Source organism: Carcharhinus amblyrhynchos, chromosome 6 (genome assembly GCF_965287045.1).
Source record: "Carcharhinus amblyrhynchos chromosome 6, sCarAmb.v2.hapA, whole genome shotgun sequence".
Taxonomy (NCBI): domain Eukaryota; kingdom Metazoa; phylum Chordata; class Chondrichthyes; order Carcharhiniformes; family Carcharhinidae; genus Carcharhinus; species Carcharhinus amblyrhynchos.
Window position 1 is genome coordinate 74,137,979 of NC_137329.1, and position 22,900 is coordinate 74,160,878.

At 42.6% G+C, this 22,900-nt stretch overlaps 1 protein-coding gene across 2 annotated transcripts in view; it reads right to left on the bottom strand.

The window, feature by feature from the left end:
• The window catches only part of LOC145344006 (transcription intermediary factor 1-alpha-like), a 127,355-nt gene that overhangs the window by 62,839 nt on the left and 41,616 nt on the right, over positions 1-22,900 (bottom strand). For both annotated transcript variants that reach the window (XM_080190658.1, XM_080190657.1), the window contains exon 2: positions 13,277-13,395. In XM_080190658.1, coding sequence (XP_080046784.1) covers positions 13,277-13,395 — 119 coding nt within the window. The remainder of the gene's footprint in view (positions 1-13,276; positions 13,396-22,900) is intronic.

Below are 22,900 nucleotides of genomic sequence, written 5' to 3' on the forward strand. Positions count from 1 at the left end.
GTCTCCCCAATGTACCATGCTTCGGGACATCCTTTCTTGCAACGTATCAGGTAGACAATGTTGGCCGAGTTGCAAGAGTATTTACCATGTACCATGTACAGTGGACAGAGTACCCTTCGTCGTCCAGTACTTCCCCGGAGCGGAGAAGCTACGACATCTTCTCCGGAGTCTTCAACATATCATTGATGAAGACGAACATCTCGCCAGGGCTATCCCCACACCCCCACTTCTTGCTTTCAGACAACCACACAACCTCAAACAGACCATTGTTCGCAGCAAACTACCCAGCCTTCAGGAGAACAGTGACCACAATACCACACAACCCTGCCACAGCAACCTCTGCAAGACATGCCGGATCATTGACATGGATACCATCATCACACGTGAGAATACCGTCCACCAGGTACATGGTAAATACTCTTGCAACTCGGCCAACATTGTCTACCTGATACGTTGCAAGAAAGGATGTCCCGAAGCATGGTACATTGGGGAGACCATGCAGACGCTACGACAACGGATGAATGAACATCGCTCGACAGTCACCAGGCAAGACTGTTCCCTTCCTGTTGGCGAACACTTCAGTGGTCATGGGCATTCAGCCTCTGACCTTCGGGTAAGCATTCTCCAAGGCGGCCTTCATGACACACGACAGCGCAGAGTCGCTGAACAGACTGATAGCCAAGTTCCGCACACATGAGGACGGTCTCAACAGGGATCTTGGGTTCATGTCGCACTATCTGTAACCCCCGTGACTTGCCTGGGTTTGCAAAACCTCACTTACTGTACTGTCTGGAGACAATACACATCTCTTTAAACTGTGATCAGTGCTCCTTCCACTCACATTATCAGCCACTTCAGGTCTTGAACAGCAAGTTAGGTGTAAAGATTCGCATTCTAATCAGTAATCTCTAAACTGTCTGTGCTTTATATGCTCTGTCTGAGGCCAGAACTCTCCATTCACCTGACGAAGAGGGCGTCCCTCGAAAGCTTGTGAGTATATTATCAAATAAATAGGTTGGAATAAAACCTGGTGTTGTCAGACTTTTCACAGACACTGACTGACAGAGATTAATTTAATCAGCAACTCCATTATCATTGGACATTGAGAACTAGTAGGTTAGTAGAAGGGGGAAACTAGATAGAAATGTAGGGGTAAAAGTCAGCCATTCAGCCCCTCGAGGCTGCTCTAACATTTAAGTAAATCAGGACTGATCATCTACTTCAGTGCTATTTTCCCACAATATCCCGAGATTCCTTCACATTCTTACTATCAAGAAACATATTTATTTTTGTCTTGAATATATTCATTGACTGTGCCTCCATGGCCCTCTGGGCGAAAGAATTCCAAAGACTCACCATTGTTTGACTGAAGAAATTTCTCCTCATCTCAGTCCTCAATGTTGTCAAGAGAACATCTTCCCTGGTTCCAGAACATTCCCCATCCAGAGGGAACATCCTACCTGCACCTGCTCTGTCAAACCCTGGCAGAGTTTTTCTCAGTTTCAACCTGATCATAGAATCCCTATATTGCAGGAGGAGGCCATTCAGCCCAAGTCCATGCCAATTCTCCGACAGAGCATCTTATCCAGGCCCCCATCCCCAGCCTATCCCCGTAACCCACATATTTAGCCCAAAAATCCCCCTACACATTCTGGGACACTAAGGAGCAACGTCCAATCCACCTAACCTCCACATCTGTGGACCGTGGGAGGAAATCAGGGCATCCTGAGGAAACCCACGCAGATGCGGAGAGAATGTGCAAAGTCCACACAGGCAGCTACCCAAGGCTGGAGTTGAACCTGAATCCCTGACGCTCTAGGGCAGCAGTGTGCCACCCCGAATGAGAAACCTCTCATTCTTCTAAACTCCAGAGAATCCAGGTCCAGTCTCCTCAATCCCTTCTCACTGGATATTCCCACCATCCCTTGAATCAATCTGGTGAACAGATGGACCTTGGTCTAAATTTACTTTGAAAAACTAAGTGCCAACAGTGTGCTGACATACCATACATGGGCAGTAGAGTGGCACAGTAGTTGGCATTGTTGCCTCAGTGCCAGTGACCCAGGTTTGATTCAGGCCTCGGGTATCTGTATGGAATTTGCATATTCTTCCCACGCCTGTTTCCTCAGGGTGCTCCAGTTTCCTCCCATAATACCAAGGTGTGTGGGTTAGGTGGGGCAGAAATTGCAAAAAAAAACTCCTCTGCATTTCCAGCACCAAAACACGAAAGGACACAATCACTATTTATGTTTCACCTTGACCTCATTCTCATTGTACAATATATTTTCCAAGGAGGATCGCATGGAGGATTACAAAGGGTTGTGAATGAAACCCAATCCATCACACAAACCAGCCTCCCATCTATTGACATCCACTTCCCACTGCCTCAGAAAAGCAGCCAGCGTAATTAAGGACGGCATGCACCCCTGACATTCTCCGTTCCACCTTCTTCCATCAGGAAAAAGATGCAAAAGTCTGAGGTCACGTACCAACCGACTCAAGAACAGTTTCTTCCTTGTTGCCATCAGACTTTTGAGTAGGCCTACCTTGCACTAAGCTGATCTTTCTCTACACCTTAGCTGTGACTGCAGCACTCTATTCTGCATTCTCTCCTTTCCTTCTCTGTGAATGGTATGTATAGCATGCAAGAAACAATTCACTGTATGCTAATAAATGTGACAATAAAAAAAATCAAAAAAGTGAGGACATGTGACATAGTTTGCAATCTAAAATACAGAAAGAAATAACCTTAATTTTGAGGAGGCCAAAAGGAGCCAAGCAAAATATTGCTTTAATTGCATAAGGCTTAGTTTGACCACACCTGGAGTAGTGTGCGCAGTTTGGGTTCCTTAAGGTTAGGGAGGATATTATTGCCGTAGAGGGAATGCAACAAAAGGTTCCCAAGACATGTTCTCAGGACTAGCTTATGAAGAGATGGTGGACAAACTGAGCCAATATTCTCTAGAGTTCTGAAGAATGAGAGGTGATCTCATTGAAACCTACAAAAAGTTGAGAGATAGACGGGAGAGGGGTGCTTCCCTTTGTTGGGAGAGTCTAGAACTGGGGAAGGCATTTAGGGCCAAGGCAAGAATATTTCTTTATGCAGAGGGTTGTGAATCTTTGGAATTGTCTATCCCAGACAACTGTGGAAGCTCATTGAGCATGTTTGAAGTAGAAATTGATAGATTTCTAAATTTCAGTGACGTAAAGGGATATGGGGACAGTGGTGATGGGGGTAGGTGGGGCCATGATCATACTGAATGGCAGAGCAGGCTTGATGAGCTGAATGAACTACTCCTGCTCCTACGTTCCTATGACATAATGACCAATTTAGTATGTTCAATTCAGTCACTCGACATACAAATGACTTTACCCAGCTGTGTATTTGACGGGCACACCAACAGTGGCCAACGAAACAGAATCACAATTGTGAAACATGGACTTCTCTCCCAATTACCACTTATTATGACAATATGATGACCTACAAAATCCATTTCTCTCACAGACCAGTTGAGATGACCTAAATACACTGCCTGAAAGGTTGACTTTTAGCCACTAAATTCCCTCTTTGTAAGTTATTAAAAAGGAAAAAAGAGCAAGGGTTGTGGAGGGATGTAGAACTAACTAGATGCAGCTTTCAAAGAGTTGGCTGAAAGGCCTCATCTAAACAATACAGAATGATATGCCTTCAGAGAGGCTCAGAGGGTAAGTTCTTGTGGAGTGCCAAATGCAACAATCGCAAGGACTGGGAATTTCTTGAACTCTCACTGCTTATAAACGCAGTAACTAAGCAGCTATAGAGGTGTGGGTTAGCTTGTATCCCACTGGTACAGCATCTGAGCCACATGGGAAATAGCAACGTCCAGTGTACACACCAACCAACCACCAAATATCCACCATTTTACCCATTCTAGAGGGAAGTTCAACTTTCTACTGAACTCTCCATCATTTCTGTCCAGGTCAGCAATTCGCAAAAATCATGAGAGACTCTTGCAGGAAGACAGCCCTTTCTGCCCATTTGATTCCATCTTTCCATTTTCCCAAACCTACTCTCTCTCTCTCCCCCTCTCTCCATTACAACAACTTGCAGTTTTTAAGGCCAGAGCTCCTATTCAGCTGTAGATTTATGGCCAAAGACTTCTGTTTGGCAGTCATTAAAGCTTTTATAATTCAGTAAGTTGAACAGCGAGTTATCAGGTTCCTCACATCTGCTGCCAGTAACCAGGAGCTAAATCAACAGAAGCTTTAAGTCATTCAATTCCTGTTTCTGACCATGAACTTGGCACACAGCCACAAAACAAACTGAAGAAACACAAGTTTGGTGACCTTCTACAGGGGCAGGAGAGAAGGGTTAGCTTTGGTTACTTGGCACTATGGTCAAAATAGATGAAACAAAGCAGCCATGGAGACAAATTCAGGAAGGAACCAGGTCTGTAGCTCAGCAGGGAGAAGCGATGGGGTCAGCACTAGTGGAGGGAAGGCTAACTGATAGACGGGAGGGTGGCATTGTTTCAATTTTGGAAACATCCTGCCCTGCATCACAGTCCATAATTAATTAATTGAATTAATCTTCCTGAGGGCATTCTGTGGGCAGGAGTTTCCCGCCACTGTGAAATGGTCAGTCACCTCTCCTTCAGAAAACACGTGGCGGGAACTGGAAAATCCTAAGTTTAAATGAACTGCAATCAGCCCAGTGAATGGCCTTTGTTCATTTAAACCCTGGTTCTCTGCACCCTCTCCACTACAAAGCATAGCTTGGATAACCCTCCCAGTCCTGGGAACAGAATGAGTCCACTCTTAAGAAAAGAATGATTGCGATGATGTTGCAGAATTGCAATACAAATACATACACGACCAGATTGGTTTATCTTTACGTGGAATGATTACCAGATTTGTTTGTTTTAAATCGAGTCATAATGACTGTGCAAGTGCAAATAGGAGAGGGAGGAGGGACAAGTCGACAGATTTACAACGCAACAACAGGGCTCAGCACAACCAGACCCAACTTGCAGAACATGTTTGTGAAGACAGTGATGCTTTAATGGGTCAAGTAATTGATGCACGTTTGCTCTGGGTTTTAAATCTTGACTATTCTTGGGTCATGGTGTACCAGGTCATCATGATTTTCAAGAATGAACACCAGACCACATTGTAAATTGTGGTGATGGGACATTTTGGAAAATTGTGATGTTATAACAAAAACATGTTCCATCCTTTCCTAAATGGTCAAAGTGGCATCACAGCTGCCAAGCAAGGACAATGCAGAGCCTGCTTGGGCTACAGCTGGCAAACCCTTAACTGTGTGTAGAGATATAAGCCTGTGTGTGTTCCTTAGCCCTGAAATGTTGATCTTTTGTCCCAAGGTTAACGCTACAGGAGGAGGCCATTCAACCCATCCCATCTGCACTAGGCTGGCTTGTGGCCAATGTCCCACATTCTCCCTTTGACTTACTTGAAGTGCTGAATTTACATGGCATCCCTGTAACAGATGCCAACAGTCTCTCCTCAACTATTCTATGGTAAACATCCAGTGCTCCAATATGCTGCCATTTAAAGAAAGTTCTCCTGACTTTTCCCTCCTTTTTTAAAATCAAAGAAAATTTGTCATTGACTCTTCAACAGAGGGTATAATCTTTCCTAAACAAAACACTCAATAAAGCTAAAAACCTCCACTACACCATATAGACTTCTCTGCTCCAGTGGAAATAGTCCCAGATACTCGAGACCATTCCAACACCTCACACCTTGCTCCCTTTAAATACAACTCAAATCGACTCATTTGAGCTGCAGTAAGATGGCTGGTTTGAAAGTTTTTATCTGCTATAGATGGTTTTCTCAGTTGCCGGGCACCACTTTGCTATATTGTATTTGTACTTGACTGCTGGTCCTTCATAACTGGACAGGCACAGCAGGGCCAGCCTTAGAATTTGGGCACAGCCGTGCCTATGGGAAGAGAAGAATGAGAAACATACCAAGAAATCATGAACGGTCACCCTTGAATATTTTCCATCTACTGGTCCTCACGAGGCTACCCGCAACTTTGCTTTAGGGGCAGAAGATACCTTTGGGAATGCAATTCCATAACATTGTCCCTCATACAAAGATTTACTGCATGGTACCCATCTAGTCAGAAGAACCAGCTTCCTTCCGACGCTCTGTAACCCAGAGAATCTTCAAACTTTCCACTCATGAACGCAAGCCAGGAACTTTGCTCCTGAACTCCTGACAGTAGCTGAAACAAGAAATTTCCTGAGCTTTTAAACACTTGTCTTTCAAGCCAATAGACACTGCACTGAGGGTTCCTCCAGTGCCACAGGTTATCAGTTCAAACATGCTCATGAACGCTACTTTGGTTTCAATATATGCATCATTTGTAATATACCATCCACACCCATTTCAAATCTGAGTTAAATGTTGACCAAAGTTTTGCAAACCAACCGAGCAGGAGCAAAGACTTGCAGTAGTACACAACATCAACGCTTTTCAAATGTTCCTCTCTCCTCCAAACGTTGGCAAAGCTTTTCAATATTCTCCTTCCACTTGACTTTGCAGAGGTATAAAGAGGGGCTGCCACGTTAATAAATTAGGCAAATGTATGGACTCTATATTTCAATGACCATCCCACTGTGCATTAAGGCCAACAACGTCTACCATTTAGAAGATGCGCCATGGCAACTCACCAAGGCTCCTTCAATAGTACTTTCCAAACATGCGACCTCAACAACCTCAAAGGGCAAGAACAGCAGATGCACGGAAACATTGTCACCTGCAAGTTACAATCTCCCCATGTCTGTGTCTTTCTCCGGATGCTCTAGTTTCCTCCCACAGTCCAAAGATATGGAGGCTAGGTGCATGGTAAATGTGCAAGGTGATAGGGATGGGGCAGGTGGTGGACCTGGGTAAAATGCTATTTTGGAGAGTCAGTGCAGACTTGACGGGCAGAATAACCTTCCTCTGCATTGTAGGGAGTCTATGGTTCTCTGAGCTACATACCATCCTGACTTCAAAATACATTGCCATTCTTTCACTGTTCCTGGGACAGTAAAACTGTGGAGGTGTATCTCACTACATGGACTGCAGAGATTCAAGAAGGCAGCTCACCACCACCTTTGATGGCAATTAGGGATGGGCAACAAATGCTGGCCTAGCCAGCGACACCCAAAATCATAGAATCCTTATAGTGCAGGAGGCTGCTATTCAGCCCAGCAAGTCTACACCGACAACAATCCCACCCAGACCCTATCCCCTTAACCCCATGCATTTATCCTGCTATTCCCCCTGACACTATGGGGCAATTTACCATGGCCAACCTAACCCGCACATCTTTGGGCTGTGGGAGGAAACCCATCCAGACACGAGGAGAACATGCAAATTCCACACAGTCACTGGCCCCTGGGGCTGTGAGGCAGCAGTGCTAACCGCTGTGCCACCCATACAAATAAGTAAACCAAAATGGCAGTAGGAAATGGTTGCTGCAGAATTGTGCTGTCTATTTCAAGGAGAACTTCAGCAAACCTCCATAATCAGGGCAGTAATGTCAGTGTCATGCAAGGTGCACCGCCCCTCAATATAGGATAGTGTTGGTGGTGTTTGTACTTTAACCCATTGGCAATCCATAAATGTATTAGTGGACATATTATATAGATTCAGTGTGGAAAAGGATTCACTTTGAGTTCATTCAAAACCCGGCTGTCTACATTCTAACTTTCAGCAACTTTATTTATTACCCCCTGTTCACTGATGTCCACTAGCTCCAGTCTGACAACACTTCAAATTTAAAATTGTCAATCTTGTGTTCAATCCATCAGTGACCTCACCCCTTCCCATCTCTTTTACCTTCTCCAGTCTTATAACTAATGTACCCTCTTACTTTTGTAGTGTGTGTTTGATTTATTTACATACATAGGACCTTAAAGTTTTGAGGCCATGGTAGGAGACTGACCGACATGCAACTGTGCAGGAACTTTAGGACATTGTTGCACAGCTCAGGCATTATTGCCTACAACCTGTCAAAGTCTCCTCGTGCCTTCAATTCTGGCCTCATGTGTACCTGATTTTAAGTGCTCCACCATGGGCTCCACCAGTTGCCTGGGCCCTGTGCTCTCGAATTCCTTCTCTAATCCTCTACACTCCTTTTTCCTCCTTTAAGACACTGCTTAAAACCTACCTCTGACCAATCTATTCTAATATCTCCATTTGGTTTGGTTCCCATTTTTGGTCAATAACTCCCTTGGGACATTTTTACCGTGCTAAAGGCACTATGAAAGTAATCACTTTTAACCCCTGTATAGAGAGCGCTGCAATAAAATTTCGCTACACTTGCAAAATTTTTACAAGTAGATAAGTTTATTGCCAGTACTGTTTCCCTGTAGGCACAATGCTATGGTTCACACATACAATAAGGATTGTGTTCAATCCAGGCACAGTTGGCAGGTGATAACAAATGCTGGGTTATTCTGGCCAAAAACCAAACCTCCCAGGTGACAGTCGCCATTGTTTAATTTTAAAGTAATTTCTTTGGCAGGATGACTTGCAGAGGATTGCCCCACAGCAGGTGGCCCTGACTAACAATACAATACTGAGACTTTCTTTAAATTCATTCTCAGGACATGATGTCAGTGGCAAGACTGCGTATCACTGGTTGGTATTGGGCTTGAACCACGCACTCCATGCAGCCACAGTGCTCCCAGGATGCTGACAGGGCCAGCGGCAATGACCAAATTATGACACACCCAAATCAGGATAATGTGTAATTTGGAGGGGACGATGTTCCTATGGCTGAATCTGCCCATCACATCTTGGTTTGATACCTAGGTTCAGTTTTGTAATTCTTTGCAATGGCTCAATATAATGACATGGTTTGTTCGGCCACTTCAGAAGGCAGTTAAAAAAGGTATACAACTGAAGCCACATATTAAGGCCAAAACCAGGCAAGGGCAGCAGGTTTCTTTCCCTGAAGGATTTTCATGAACCAGTTATAGTCGTAGAGATTTATAGCATGAAAACAGGCCCTTCAATCCAACTTGTCCATGATGCCCAATTTTACCACTATGCTAGTCCTAACTGCCTGAATTTGGCCCATATCCCTCCATACCCATGTAACTGTCTAAATGCTTTTTAAAAAGGTAAAATTGTACCCATCTCTATTACTGCTTCTGGCAGCTTGTTCCAGGCACTCACCACTGAGTGAAACAATTGCACCTCTGGACTCTTTTGTATCTCTCCACTCTCACCTTAAACCTATGCTTTCTAGTTTTAGACTCTTCTTTGGGAAAAGATTTGGATTATCTATCTTACCCTTGCCCCTCATTATTGTATAGACCTCAATAAGATCACCCCTAAGCTTCCTACTCTCCAGGGAAAAAAAGCCCCAGTCTATCCAGTTTTTCTTTATAACTCAAACTATCAAGTCCCAGTGGCATCCTAGTAAATCTTTTCTGTACTCTTTCTAGTTTAGTAATATCCTTTCTATAATAGGGTGACAAGAACTGTACACAGTATTCCAAATGTGGCCTTACCAATGCCTTGTACAATTTCAACAAAGCACCCCAACTCCTGCATTCAAAGTTCTGAACAATGAAACCAAGCATGCCAAATGCCTTCTTCACCACTCCGTCCACCTGTGCCTCCACTTTCAAGGCGTTATGAACCTGTACTCTTAGATCTTTTTGTTCTGTAATTCGGTCTAACACTCAACCGTTAACTGAGTAAGTCCTGCCCCGATTTGATCTACCAAAATCATCACCTCACATTTATCTAAATTAAACTCCATCTACCATTCTTCAGCCCACTGGCCCAATTGATCAAGACCTCGTAACAATCCCAGATAGCCTTATTCAAGGTCCACTATGCCACCAATCTTGGCATCATCTGCAAACTTACCAAAAGCCCTTCTAAGTTTGCATCAAAATCATTAATATAAATAACAAATAACAGTAGACCCAGCACCAATCCCTGAGGCACACCCTGGTCATAGGCCTCTAGTTTCAAAAACAACCCTCTACAAATCACTCACTGTCTTCTGTCATCAAGCCAATTCTGTATCCAATTGGCTACCTCACCCTGGATCCTGTGAAATTTAATCTTATGCAACAACCTACAATGCAGTACGTTTAAGAATCTGACTGCCTCAAGGTCACTTTGTAAAATGTCAACCCAACACCAAAAGTCCAATCCTAAAATAAGCTGTTTTTCCCTCAATTCCTACGACACAAAGGGAACATTTTCATGAACTGTAAATAATCATTCAAACAATGGCCAACCATCACTTGGTTTGGTAGCATTTTCATCTCTGAATCAGAACACTGTGGCTTCAGATCTCGCATCAGAGACTAGAACATGTAATCCATGCTAACGCAGTTATTGTAGCGCTGGGCTATCAGAAGTGCCATCTTTCCAAGGAGACATTAAATGAGGTACTGTTTGAAATCTTGTATATTCATGGGAGAATACTGAAGTATAGGAGAGTTTTCTCTTCATGCCTTGGCCAATATTTATCCCTCAACCAACATGATTGAAGGGGATTTATCAAACTGTTCATTTAATCATACTGTTTGCAACACTTTGCTATGCACAAATTGGCCACTGCATTTCCTGCATTAATACAACAAGTATTGTTTTGTGTTATATGGGTGCACATTTCTTCATTGAGTTCACTGACCTTCCTGGTCGCAGCAAGACATGTTACAGCTAGGCCCAGTGCCTCCAATGAACAGTTCCCTCCACTGAACACTGCTGGATGCCTCTGCAAGGTCAGGTCACGTCTGACCCTTTGCTACTGACTACATAGCAACACTCACTATTTAGGCTAATAAAGATGAGGATAGCCAGCAAAACTGTAATACAGCAAGATCATAACCTATGCAACAGGAGAGGTGGGGTGGAGTTGCGGAGGGAGGGCAGAAATTATTAAGGCCATTTTATCCTCAGGCTAAATGTGAGTTAAGCTTCAAGCTACGTATTAAAGAGGAAGGAACTACACAACAGTTTGTGTTTGAAAAACTTTATCTGCCCCAACACATTACATTCACCTATTTATTTTTTCCTTATTCTTTCATGGGAAGAAGGGCATTTCTTGCCCATCCCTAATTTCCCATGAACTGAAAGGCTTGCTAGACCATTTGAGAGGGCAATTAAGTGTTAGTCTGGAGTCACAGGCTGTGTAAGGATGCAAATGTCCTTCTCCAAAGGGCACTAATGAACCAGATGGGTTTTTACAACAATCAATGAAAGTTTCACGGTCACAATTACAGAGACTAGCTCTAAATTCCAGATCTATTCATTGAATTTAAATTCCAACAGCAGCTGTGGTGAGATTTGAACCAATGTTGCAAAGCGTTAAACCTCTGAATTATTAGTCGCTGTCATTACACCACCATCTCCCCACGTATATATCAATAGCTCTGAATTAACTTCAGAGCAGCACACATCAATTTGGCATTCAGCATTACCTTTTTCAGTGTGCACTTCTGGAAGAGATTCTACATTCGTTTCACATGTACTGATCTGTCTACTTGGGTAGGTACGTTGCATTTCTGCTAATTCTCCTGTCAGACTCATTACAATATCCATGAGACAGCCCGAGGCAGCACACAGCTAAACAAACAGAGGTGCTGAATCTGGAAAAGACCAGCCATTTTACATTTCTTCCCCTTATTCAGTGTACCATTTTTGATTTCCATTTCTTAAAAATAAACTCAGTAGCACAAATGATAGCTTAGAATGGAGTCAGTCAGAGCCCGAGGCAAATAATGGACAAAAACATCCATTTGCCACCACCCATACCACCTGATTGGATTGCCTATGGGTAAGATTTTCTGCCTTCCCCACGGTGTGATTTCTGACAGCAGAGGCAGCTTGCCATTGGGCTTTTCTAGTCCCACCGGTGTCTATGGTTTTTTGTGCAACTCTTTCATCCCACCACCAGAGAACACCCCACAGGAGGAGGTTGCCTTTGGGGGAACCAGAAGATCCCATCAACAGGAAGGGCTGGAAAATCCCACTCCATATCTTTTGTGCTTTTACAGAAGCCCCAAAAGGCATTGCTATCAAGTAGTGGCCCTGCCTTAAACTGACTACACCATGGTGATGTCTGGCCTCTTTAAGGGGAGATCTTCTGAAGGGGTCACATGATCCAGGCTGACCAATCTGGAATTGAGCTGGGACTTGACTCCAACTTGTCTGGGCTTGTCCCAGCATTTACCTCCCAGAGTCATGTCTGGGAGCTTTGAATCCCCCCATAAATAGTTGTTCATTAATAGGCATTGTGGAAGTTAAAATGTTCAAATTAAAGCTTCATGCTTTCTCTGTATAGCTTTTAAAATGATTATCAGCTTGCAGACCATCAAAGGAGTCAGTGTCAGCTATTCAGCATGAACAGGCTAATCTTCATCCGCGTAGGCCCAATAGCATTCTGCTTTTCGGCCTTCAGAGACTGAGCAGGACCAGATTTCTCCACAACAAATACTAACGGTAAGATATGGGGATATGCTATGCGAATGAAGGATTAGCAGAAGTCAGTTTTTAATTGAATGAGAGAGCGAAAAGCCAGAATTTAATTAGTGAATATGTATGCAATGAAGAATTAGGAAGATCGCTTGTTTCTGATTTGTTGTAATTGACGAGGAATTGCTAAGATGTTTTTCAGTCACTTCAGAAACACTTGCAGGACAACTGAAGGGTGGTTCTCCTTGTGCGCAAGTCATTAAAGGCCTCGCATCAGATTATGCAAGGTGTCTAGTGCTGTTTGTACTCGTCGAGTAAGAGGGCCTCAGATTGCTGGTACTCAGGATCTCTGACAACATCAATAGTTTGCTGTTAACTGGTGGAGCCAGGTTATGACAACTACATTTGAGTATCTCTCTCTCCCTCCTTTTGTGCAGGAGGGAGAAGACAGTGGTGCTGTGGTAATTTCACTGGATTAGTAACCCAGAGGCCCAGACTAATGCTCTGAGGACCTAGGTTCAAATCCTACCATAGGATGATGGAATTTAAATTCAATTAATATGATTTGAAATTGAAAGCTAGTTTCAGTAACAGGAACCAAGTGTAAAAACCCCTCCGATTCACTAATATCCTTTAGGGAAGGAAATCTGCCGTCCTTTCCTGGCCTGACCTACACGTGACTCCAGACCCACAGCAATCTAGTTGACTCTTAAACGCTCTCTGAGATGCCTAGCAAGCCACTCAGTTCAATAAGGACAGTTAGGAATGGGCAACAAATTCTGGTCTTCCCAGCAAAGCCCACGTGCCATTAAAAAAAAATAAATCAACCTACCTGGTTGAATTTCTCATCTGTGCTACTGGGCACCTCAGTTGTGTCCTTGACAAAGTAGTTGTCGATGATATCTGGCTGTCTGCATTCCTGATGACAGACTGGACACCGGATTACACCAACTGCAAAGAAAGATAGAAAATCCAACATTACCAACTCCCGTCAGGACATCCAAATCCTGAAGCATTAAATTACTTTCTCCTGACATTTCTCACAGCTCCGAGTAATTCAGAGGAGTGGAGGGGCAAGATGAGGAAGAAGTAGTTCCCACACACTTCCGTCACTGATTTAAAAACAAGTTTACATTTTGAATGATGTGTGAAACAATTTTCTAGAAATGTATGTCACATAACATTAAAAGGTGGAAAAAGACAAAAAGGTTTCACAGATATCAGGCGAGCCCGTCCACAATCATTCACCATCTATTTCAATTGTAGAATTATGTAGGAGACCATCCTACATAACCCTAACCAGAAAATAGGGTTAGGGTTAGGGATGGGCAACAAATGTTAACTTTGCCAGCAATGCCCACATCTCCTGAATGAATAAAGAAAGTCACCAACTCTGCTGTTAGAAGAAATATTTTGTCTTTACTCACTTTGTTTAAGCCCTATCACAATTTTGAAAATCTCTATCGAATCCCCACTTCACGCTTTCTGTTCTAAGCAGATTTTTTTCCAGCTTCCTAAAGTCTGGTGCCCAGAACTAGAAATTACACTACAGCAGGAGCTTGACTATTGATTTATAAGAGTGTATCATAAATGTCCTTGCTTTTGTGCTTATGTAAATATATTTCTTAAGAGCTTTCTCAACCAGCCCCAGCTTCATTATTTGTCTATGAGAACCCCGGACCCCTCTCTTCCATCCACTTCTTTCATAGAATCCTTACAGTACCGGAGGCGGCCATTTGGCCCATCAAGTCTGCACTGACCACAATCCCATACAGGCCTTATCTCCATAACCCCACACATTTACCCAAGCTAATCCCTTGATACTAAGGGGCAATTTAGCACAGCCAATCCATCAAACCTGCGTTGTGGGAGGAAACCAGAACACTACATCCGGAGGAAACCCATGCAGACCCGGGGAGAATGTGCAAACTCCACACAGGCAGTGATTCAAGCCAGGAATCAAACCTGGTCCCTGGCACTCTGAGGCAGCAGTGCTAACCAATGTGCCATTTGCTTTTATTGCATCATTGCTTCACACGCTGCACTTTGCAACATTTGCATCATATTTTCTCAGTCTACATCCTCTTGAAGTCTCCAGTTATTAACATTCTCTTCACTGTTCATTACATTGCCAGTGTTATGCCATTTGCAGACTTTAAAATTATCACCAAGGTAAGTGAAATATATCAAGAATAGCAGTCTGCAGTTAGTGCAACCAAGAGCATCCTCAGACATCCAAGAGTCTACAGCCCAACCTGAGCATGGACAAACATGAGCCAATTGGAGAGACCCAGAATGGTTGTGTAATACTTAAGTGATGTTTAACAAAGAACACTGAATTCTCTTTTTGAGTAGTAATATTATTTATATGGACTTCCAGAAAATATTTGTCAATGTTCCACATAACAGACTGTTAACAAAAATGCTTCTTTTGCATCGAGAAAGGGATAAATTAAAATGTAGTTCCTTAAATGGATACTGCAAAGTAAATAGAATCTCAGAGAAAACATAAAACATCAAAACAATATGTGTTTTAAAGGGTTGATAAAACACCCCAGTCCCAACAGTGCCATAGGGGTATGGAAAACCTCAATCATGTGGGTGAACACTGCGTGCTCCCTGGGAAACCCAGCAGACTGGCCCCACTTGACTGCCCACTGTCTCTCAACCTTTTAATGGCCAGCTTGGCCAGGCCTATTAACAAGAGTGGGTGCACATGGAATTAGAGGCAACTCATTGTGCTGACATTCAGCACAGCAAGTTGGCTAGGACACACTAACTGCAGATCACTTCCTCCAGAACACAACTTTAGCTTAGCAGAGTTAATAATAAGACCACCTATTTCCATCTGTAATATCACTTGACCCCTCCCCTGGAGATATCTCCAGAAGAGATATCTGTGCTTCTCAATTTCTGGTGTCTTTTGCAATCCCACTATTTATTGCTCCACCATTGGTGGTTGTGCCTGCAGTTGCCAAAGCTCCCAGCTCTGAAATTCTCTCTCTATAGTTCCGTCTCTCTCTACCTTGCTTTCCCTTTTTAAGCAACTTTAACAAGCTTTTGGTCATCTGCCTAGCTAGTATCACCTTCTGTGGCCTGGTGTCATATTGCTTTATGATTATGTGTATGAATCACCATCACATTAAAGGTGGAGGCCGAATGGTCATTGGGGATGTGGGGGGGTGGGGAAGAATCCCATGGTGAGAGGGATCAAAAGGGTTGTCTGTGCTACACAATAAGGACTGATCATCTATGAAATGATTCATAAAAGGAGAGTAACTAGATCTCTTGACTGCACAAGTCATCTTTCCTACTCACTCCAGGCCAACTGTTGTTACAAAAACAATGTTAAAATAATCCACTGCATCTTAAATGCAAAAAAAAGGAACTTCAGGCAACTGTTGAGTCTGAAAGCAGCAGTTAATTTGTGTGGCACGAACGCACTGTATTCCAATGCAACTCTATATAAAAGGGGGGATTTTTAAACCCCTCATGGTCTCATCCTGACCTCTATAATTCTTTCAAGTTTCAAACACACTCTACCTCTGGAATCTTACATCAAGCACCACTTATTACTCCTTTCCTGAACTCCCACCATTGGTGATCATGCCAATTAATTCTCACCATAAACTAATCTGCTTCTATTGTGACCCTCCTTAAACCTTAACTCTTTTGGTCACCTCTCTAATATTTCAATTTATTGCTCAGTGTCTTCTTTTTCCATTATGTCTTTGTGCAGCAACTTGTGGCATTCTTCCACATGAAAGAAGTGCAGATAAGTGCAAGAAGTTAGACGAGATTCTTCAAAGTCGTCAAACTGAAGGTCACACGATTAAATCAACCTGTAATTGTTAAATATTTTCAACCTGAGTAACATAAGCTGATCCAAGATCCTGTTGCCCACGTTCTAATCCCATCATCCTGGTGCTCATTGCTGGGCTGGGATCCACTTACTTCAATGCCTCGATTTTGAAATTCTAATTCTCATGTTCTAATTGCTCCGTGGCATTGCCCTTGCGATCCCTGCCAAACAATTTTCCATTCTCACTGCATTGGGCCAACTCTGACCTTGTATGCATCCTCCATGTCGCTGGCCCCTCCATTCATAAGAACATAAGAAGAACATAAGAAATAGGAGCAGGAGTAGGCCATCTGGCCCCTCGAGCCTGCCCCGCCATTCAATAAGATCATGGCTGATCTGTCGTGGCTCAGTTCCACATTCCTGCCCTCTCCCCATAACCCTTAATCCCCTCTCTTATCAAAAACCCATCAACCCGCATCTTAAAAACATTTAGCAAGGTAGCCTCCACCACTTCAACGGGCAGAGAATTCCAGAGATTCACCACCCTTTGAGTGAAGAAGTTCCTCCTCAACTCCGTTCTAAACCACCCCCCCCTTTATCTTGAGGCTGTGCCCCCTAGTCCTACTGTCCTTTGAGTGGGAAGAGTCTCTCCACCTCTATCCTATCCATCCCATTCATCATCTTATACGTCTCAATGAGATCTCCCCTCATTCTTCTAAACTCTAACGAGTACAAGCCTAGTTTATTCAGCCTCTCCTCATAGCTCAACCCCCTCAACTCCGGCATCAGCCTAGTAAACCTAAATTCCAGGCACTCTATCAAAGCCCAATATCTGGAATCGTCTTCCTACACTTCTCCATTTCTCTATCTTCTTCTCCTCCTTTAAGAAGTTCCTTAAAATCTATCGCTAACTGAAGTTTTGATCACCCGTCCTAATATTTCAAGTGGCTGTGTGAATGTTTGTTTGATAACATTTCTGCAAGGAATCTCTCTCTCAATGGCAACAAGACGAAGGAGATAGTCATTGACTTCAGGAAGCATAGTGGAGGACATGCCCCTGTCCACCTCAACAGGGACAAAATAGAAGTGGTCAAGAACTTCATGTTTCTAGGTGTCCAGAACACCAACCTGTCCTAGTCCACCTCCATGCTGGCACTATATTAAGAAAGCCCAACAACACCTCTACTTTCTTAGGAAGCTAAGGAAATTTGGCATGTCCGCTACGATTCTCATCAACTTTTATGGATGCACCATAGAAAGCGTTCTTTCTGGCTGTATCATTGCTTGGTACAACTTCTGCTTTGCCCAAGACCGCAAGAAACTACAAAGGGTCATGAACGAAGCTCAGTCCATCACGCAAAGCAGCCTCTGTCTACACTTCCTGCTACCTCGGAAAAGCAGCCAACATAATCAAGAACCCCATGCACCCCAGACATACAAGAAGGAGGAAGAGAGTATCAGGAGAAAAAATACAAAAGTCTGAGGACATATACCAACCAACTCAAGAACAGCTTCTTCCCTGCTGCTGTTCTTGAGTTGGTTGGTATATGTCCTCAGCCTTTTCCGAGGTAGCAGGAAGTGTAGACAGAGTCAATGGATCAGAGGCTGATCTTTCTCTATACCTTAGCAATGAGTAACACTGTATTCTGCACTCTCTCCTTTCCTATGAGCAATACTCTTCACTGTGTACTAATACGTGACAAATATAAATCAAACCAAAACTTTGAGCTGCTACTCAAATGCAAGTTGATGTTGCTGAACTGTGTGGTGTTGGATATTGAAGTTACCTTTTGACAATAGTCAGTGCATGATGCAATCTTCAGGAATAATGAATTACAGTATTTTTCTCCTTCATCTATTCCTGAATAAGCTTTTCCTTCCCTACCTTTTCATTACTTGGCTGCTTAAGTGCAATACATTTCAGAGAACAGCTGTGCTAAACACAACTCCCACATTCACAGCTCCACAGACCATAAGAGGTGGTCACAAGAGAAGTTTTAGTACTGACATTAGGATCCAGAGGAAACCAGTACTTAGTGATGCCTTTTTTTTTGCAGCTCTGAATGTCTGCAAAATCAGGACCATTGTCAGTAATTTCTGTTCCCTCTGATTTACTATAAATACTTGCCAAATCTAAAATTGCCATTCACAAGCATATTATTTTGCTAGTAAATGAAAAGCACACCTTCCAGACTTCAAAGGCATGGTTTACTGCAGCCCAGATCTCACGTAAACAGATGCTTCAATTGCAAGCAGCCATCATGAACCCTGGCATCACTCAAAGGATTAATTGTTGGGTTTGCTCTAAAACTGCAGTGAATGAAGGCAACAGGTTAGAAGTTCTAGTTTTGATTCAGTGAGTATTAAAGGACCTCACAACATCCCAAAACATGTCCCAGCCCTATCGTAATGTAGAAAATGTGGCAGCCAATTTGGGATCCACAGATGTGATAATTCTGATGATGCTATTGGAGGAATAAATATTGTCCTGTTATAATTCAGATCAGAAATTCCAAAGCGTTTTATGACGTCTGCCTGGATCAAACATTTTGCACTTTGAATGTGACTAGGATAAGCATAATGTGTTTCATCTCAAGTATGACTCAACTGACCCACTACGGAACTTCTTCCATCCAAAGTTTATTTAAGGATATAGTTAATATGTGGAAAGAAAATTAGCAATAACTTATCAATTAGAAACAAAAACAAAACATCCACAATAATGTACATCCCTCAACAAATACCTAAAATGTTCTAATCAAACAAAACTTCCCATAGACAAAAAGCCCTTTCCACGGGTTTAACACAACAAAGACTAATGCTCACGTGATTCTGGGACTGAGTCCTCTGGATGAATGCTGCAGTTCTCTTGAGGCACACACAGACAAGCTTGAAGTCGGAACAGCTTCCCAGAATGCCAGGGAGACACTCTGGTCAAGCTACTAAAAGCAGATTCTCTACTCCAGGAAGGCAACAAGTCTTGCTTTCAGCTAACCAGCAGAATTTCCAAAACCAGGGAGAGAGAAATACTTCTTTTCAGCTTGATGTCACTTCAAAACTAAAACTGCTGCTAGCCAAACAGAAAATGAAATCCTAAATTCACCAGGAAGGAAAATCTGTCCAAAATGTATAAAAATATGAAACATAGAAGATAGGAGCAGGAGACTGCCATTTGGCCCTTCGAACCTGCTCCACCATTATCATGGCTGATCATCCAATTCAATAGCCTAATCCTGCTTTTTCCCCGTAACCTTTGATCATCACCACAAGTGCTATATCCAGCTACCTCTTGAATAGATTTAATGTTTTGGCATCAACTACTTCCTGTGGTAATGAATTCCACAGGCTTGCCACTCTTTGGTTGAAGAAATATCTCCTCACCTGAGCTAAATGGTCTACCTTGAATCCTCAGACAGTGGCACCTGGTTCTGGACTCTCTTTTCCACCCCCCCCCCACCAATTATCGGCAATATCCTCCCTGCATCTACCCTGTCTAGTCCTGTTAGAATTTTATAAGTCTCTATGAGACATTCCCCCCCCCCCCACCTCATTCCATCTAAACTCCTGCAAAAACAATCAATCATGTCTCCTCGAACATCAGTCCCACCATCCCCTGAATCAGCCTGGTAAACTGCCGCTGCACTCTCTTCAGTACAAGAACATCCTTTCTCAGGAAAGGACACCAAAACTGCACACAATACTCTAGGTGTGGCCTCACCAAGGCCCTTTATAATTGCAACAACACATCCCTGCTCTTGTACTCGCAACCTCTCGCAACAAAGCCAATATATCATTTGTATTCTTTACCACCTGCTGCACCTGCATGCTTATCTTCAGTGAGTAGTGCCCAAGGACAACCCAGGTCCCACTGCACACTCCCCTGTCCCAATTTACAGCCATTCAGGTAATTTGCCGTCTTCTTTTTGCTTCCAAAGTGAATAAGCTCACATTTATCCAAATTATGCTACATGACCTGCTTCTTGACAATGCAAGGTCATAAAAGATTCTAGAGTCATAAAAGATTTCAAAGTAAAAATAAAGAACCCCCATTTAAGTAACAATAAAAGGATTTCTACATAAACTCAGCAACACAGAGGTGAGGCTGCAAGAGCTGCAGAGAACGATTTTTTAAAAAAAATCTCTTAAAGGTACACTAACGACACATCTGCACATGTCAGACAGCTCAGTTAGATGTGCTGTGTACCCCAATATGACAGGGTCCAAGAGCCAGACCAGAGACACAATGATGAGAGAAGATTCTGTCAATAAATACTGGCACCCAGCATAACAGAACCAGTCAACATTTGCAATTAAATGGATAAGGAGTTGCAGACAATGATAGTGGTTTTAGGAAAGTATTAATGGCACCTCACTGACTGCCATTTGTAAAAACGTTAACCATCACCCTTCAAAATGACCATGCTTGGATATCTAGTTTTTAAGATGTTGGAAGGTGCGAGGGAGGAATACTAGTTAAAATTTGTATATTGAAGTGTCTAGAGACTGTGTATGCTCTACATGGTCTCCATACCTGGACAAAAGACTCCTCCAAAACAAAAAGCTCACCATAATTAGTTTACATTCAGTATTTGTGGCGTGTCAAAAGAAATTATAATACAGAAATATTCCATGATGTATGATCCAGGGGAATAAGGCAACTGACAATGGGCTGGACTTTCAGAAGTAGAATTTGAATCCAATATGACTCTTCTGAAATAGTTATTAGGCTAGCTTGGTTGCAGAAGTAGAATGTACTTTCAGGTCAAAGATTCCATACTTAAAATACTGAAGTCATTTTTTGAGCATATTGAAGTGCAGAATTTATAGAAACTGTCAGATGTGATACATCAAATCAGGGTGAGTTTGTGCTGATCCAAACAAGATACACTAAGGCTGCTGGGGAACAATAGCTTCCAGCTTTCATTTCTTCAAGGGCATTTTGAAAGGAAGATGCTCTTATTGCTGGTGTTTGGGAAAGATAGGATAAGCATGCATTTTTTTCCCCCTCAAACAGAGAGGCTGACATCACTTCCCAAGATAAGAAATGTGGGTAAAAAGAAACAAACCTAATGAAATCGTCAAATAAATGATTTTATGCTCACTTAACACTTCCAGTTTTCATAAGGCCACCACCAAGGAACAACCATTAATGAAATTTGCAGATGACTGCTTTACCCAAGTATTACTGGAAATAATGAGACATCCTGTCAAAGTTTTTCATATTGCACTTATTAGGGCAAGATCCAAGAATACCAAATTTCTAAGAGAGCAACAATTTATATTGCATGAGAAAAGGGTGCTGATTGGTTAACAATTGGACTTTGATTGATGAAAGAATTGCTATGGGAATGCACAAGGGGATCCCTAATACATGAAGGAGTTTTCCATCTTGAACTTCTAGTCATGATCATGACAAGCAAAGTTTGAACCATGGTAAAACCTAGCAGAACTGAATTCACCAGTTCTAGAAAGTAGCTGCACATAATAAGTGCCTTTTGTACCATCAGAATTTCCAATAGCTAATTAGGTACTCTTGGAGTATATTCCTAATGATTTCAGTTGAGCGAGGGGAGTTACTCTTCTGCGAAATAGTATCATGCAACTTTTCACACCCATCCAAGCAGTTAGAATTGTGAGGTCTATATGATTATTATATTTTGATACAGGATGCCACTATGAATTTTGGGTAAATGAAGAGGGACATGTGACCTCTGCTAGAGTCTGCCTCACAGTAAACTGGATGGTTTAATTGCTAGAAATGAAAGAAAGACTCAAATCATTTTATCAAGGAGGAGATACAAGGATGTGGAGGCAATGACAATAATTTTCTAAGTCTACAATGAGTTGTCCCTGAGTTTCTCAAAGTCCAGAAAGGTATTTAAGATGAAAGGTGGTTGGGACTACATAACAAATTAATATTCCTACTTGGACACAAAGCGTTTCCTGTTGCCACACCAAAGAGGGGAGAGGATGCTATTTTTAAGATCGGGTTACAGGCTTCTCTTTAAATCCCAGGATATCATGTTCAGAAAGCAGGTGCAGTTTTGTCTTGTATGGTCTATAGCCAGAGAGGAAGAGAGCAAGAAATAGAACCAGCCATGCCTGCACCTCAAGCAAAGAAAATGTTGACCACAGCTTGTTCACCACAGAAAACATAGGTGAGACTTTACGTTATTCATTCAAACTGAATCACCAACTTTGTGATGAGTTAAAGAAGATTGGAAGATTTGTCTAGTTTGGAGTTACAGGAAGAAATCTGTGTAACCCTCAGTGAGTGTGTGTTTTGGGATTAGAGGTTACGCAGCTTGGAAAGTGAAAATGAACTAGCAGAGACCAACTGTGAACTAGTAAGATAAGAATTATCATTCTCTGGAGAGTGCAATGTGTGATAAAAGTCAACATTAGTTTTAAATTAACTGCTACAGTAACATTTTAAAACACGCAAGTTTGAGTTTTTCTTTCAGCTGTTAACTGAAAGTTCAAATTTCTCTTCAAAAGTAATTAGTCCCTACATGGATCATAACAGAGTGTCTCAGTTGAACGTCTCAGTTGAAAGATGATATCTGCAGCAAGGCAGCACTCCGTCAGTGCCTTATTGAGCAGCCAACCTGGATTCATGATGAAATCCCTGAGGTGGGCCTTGACCCCACGACC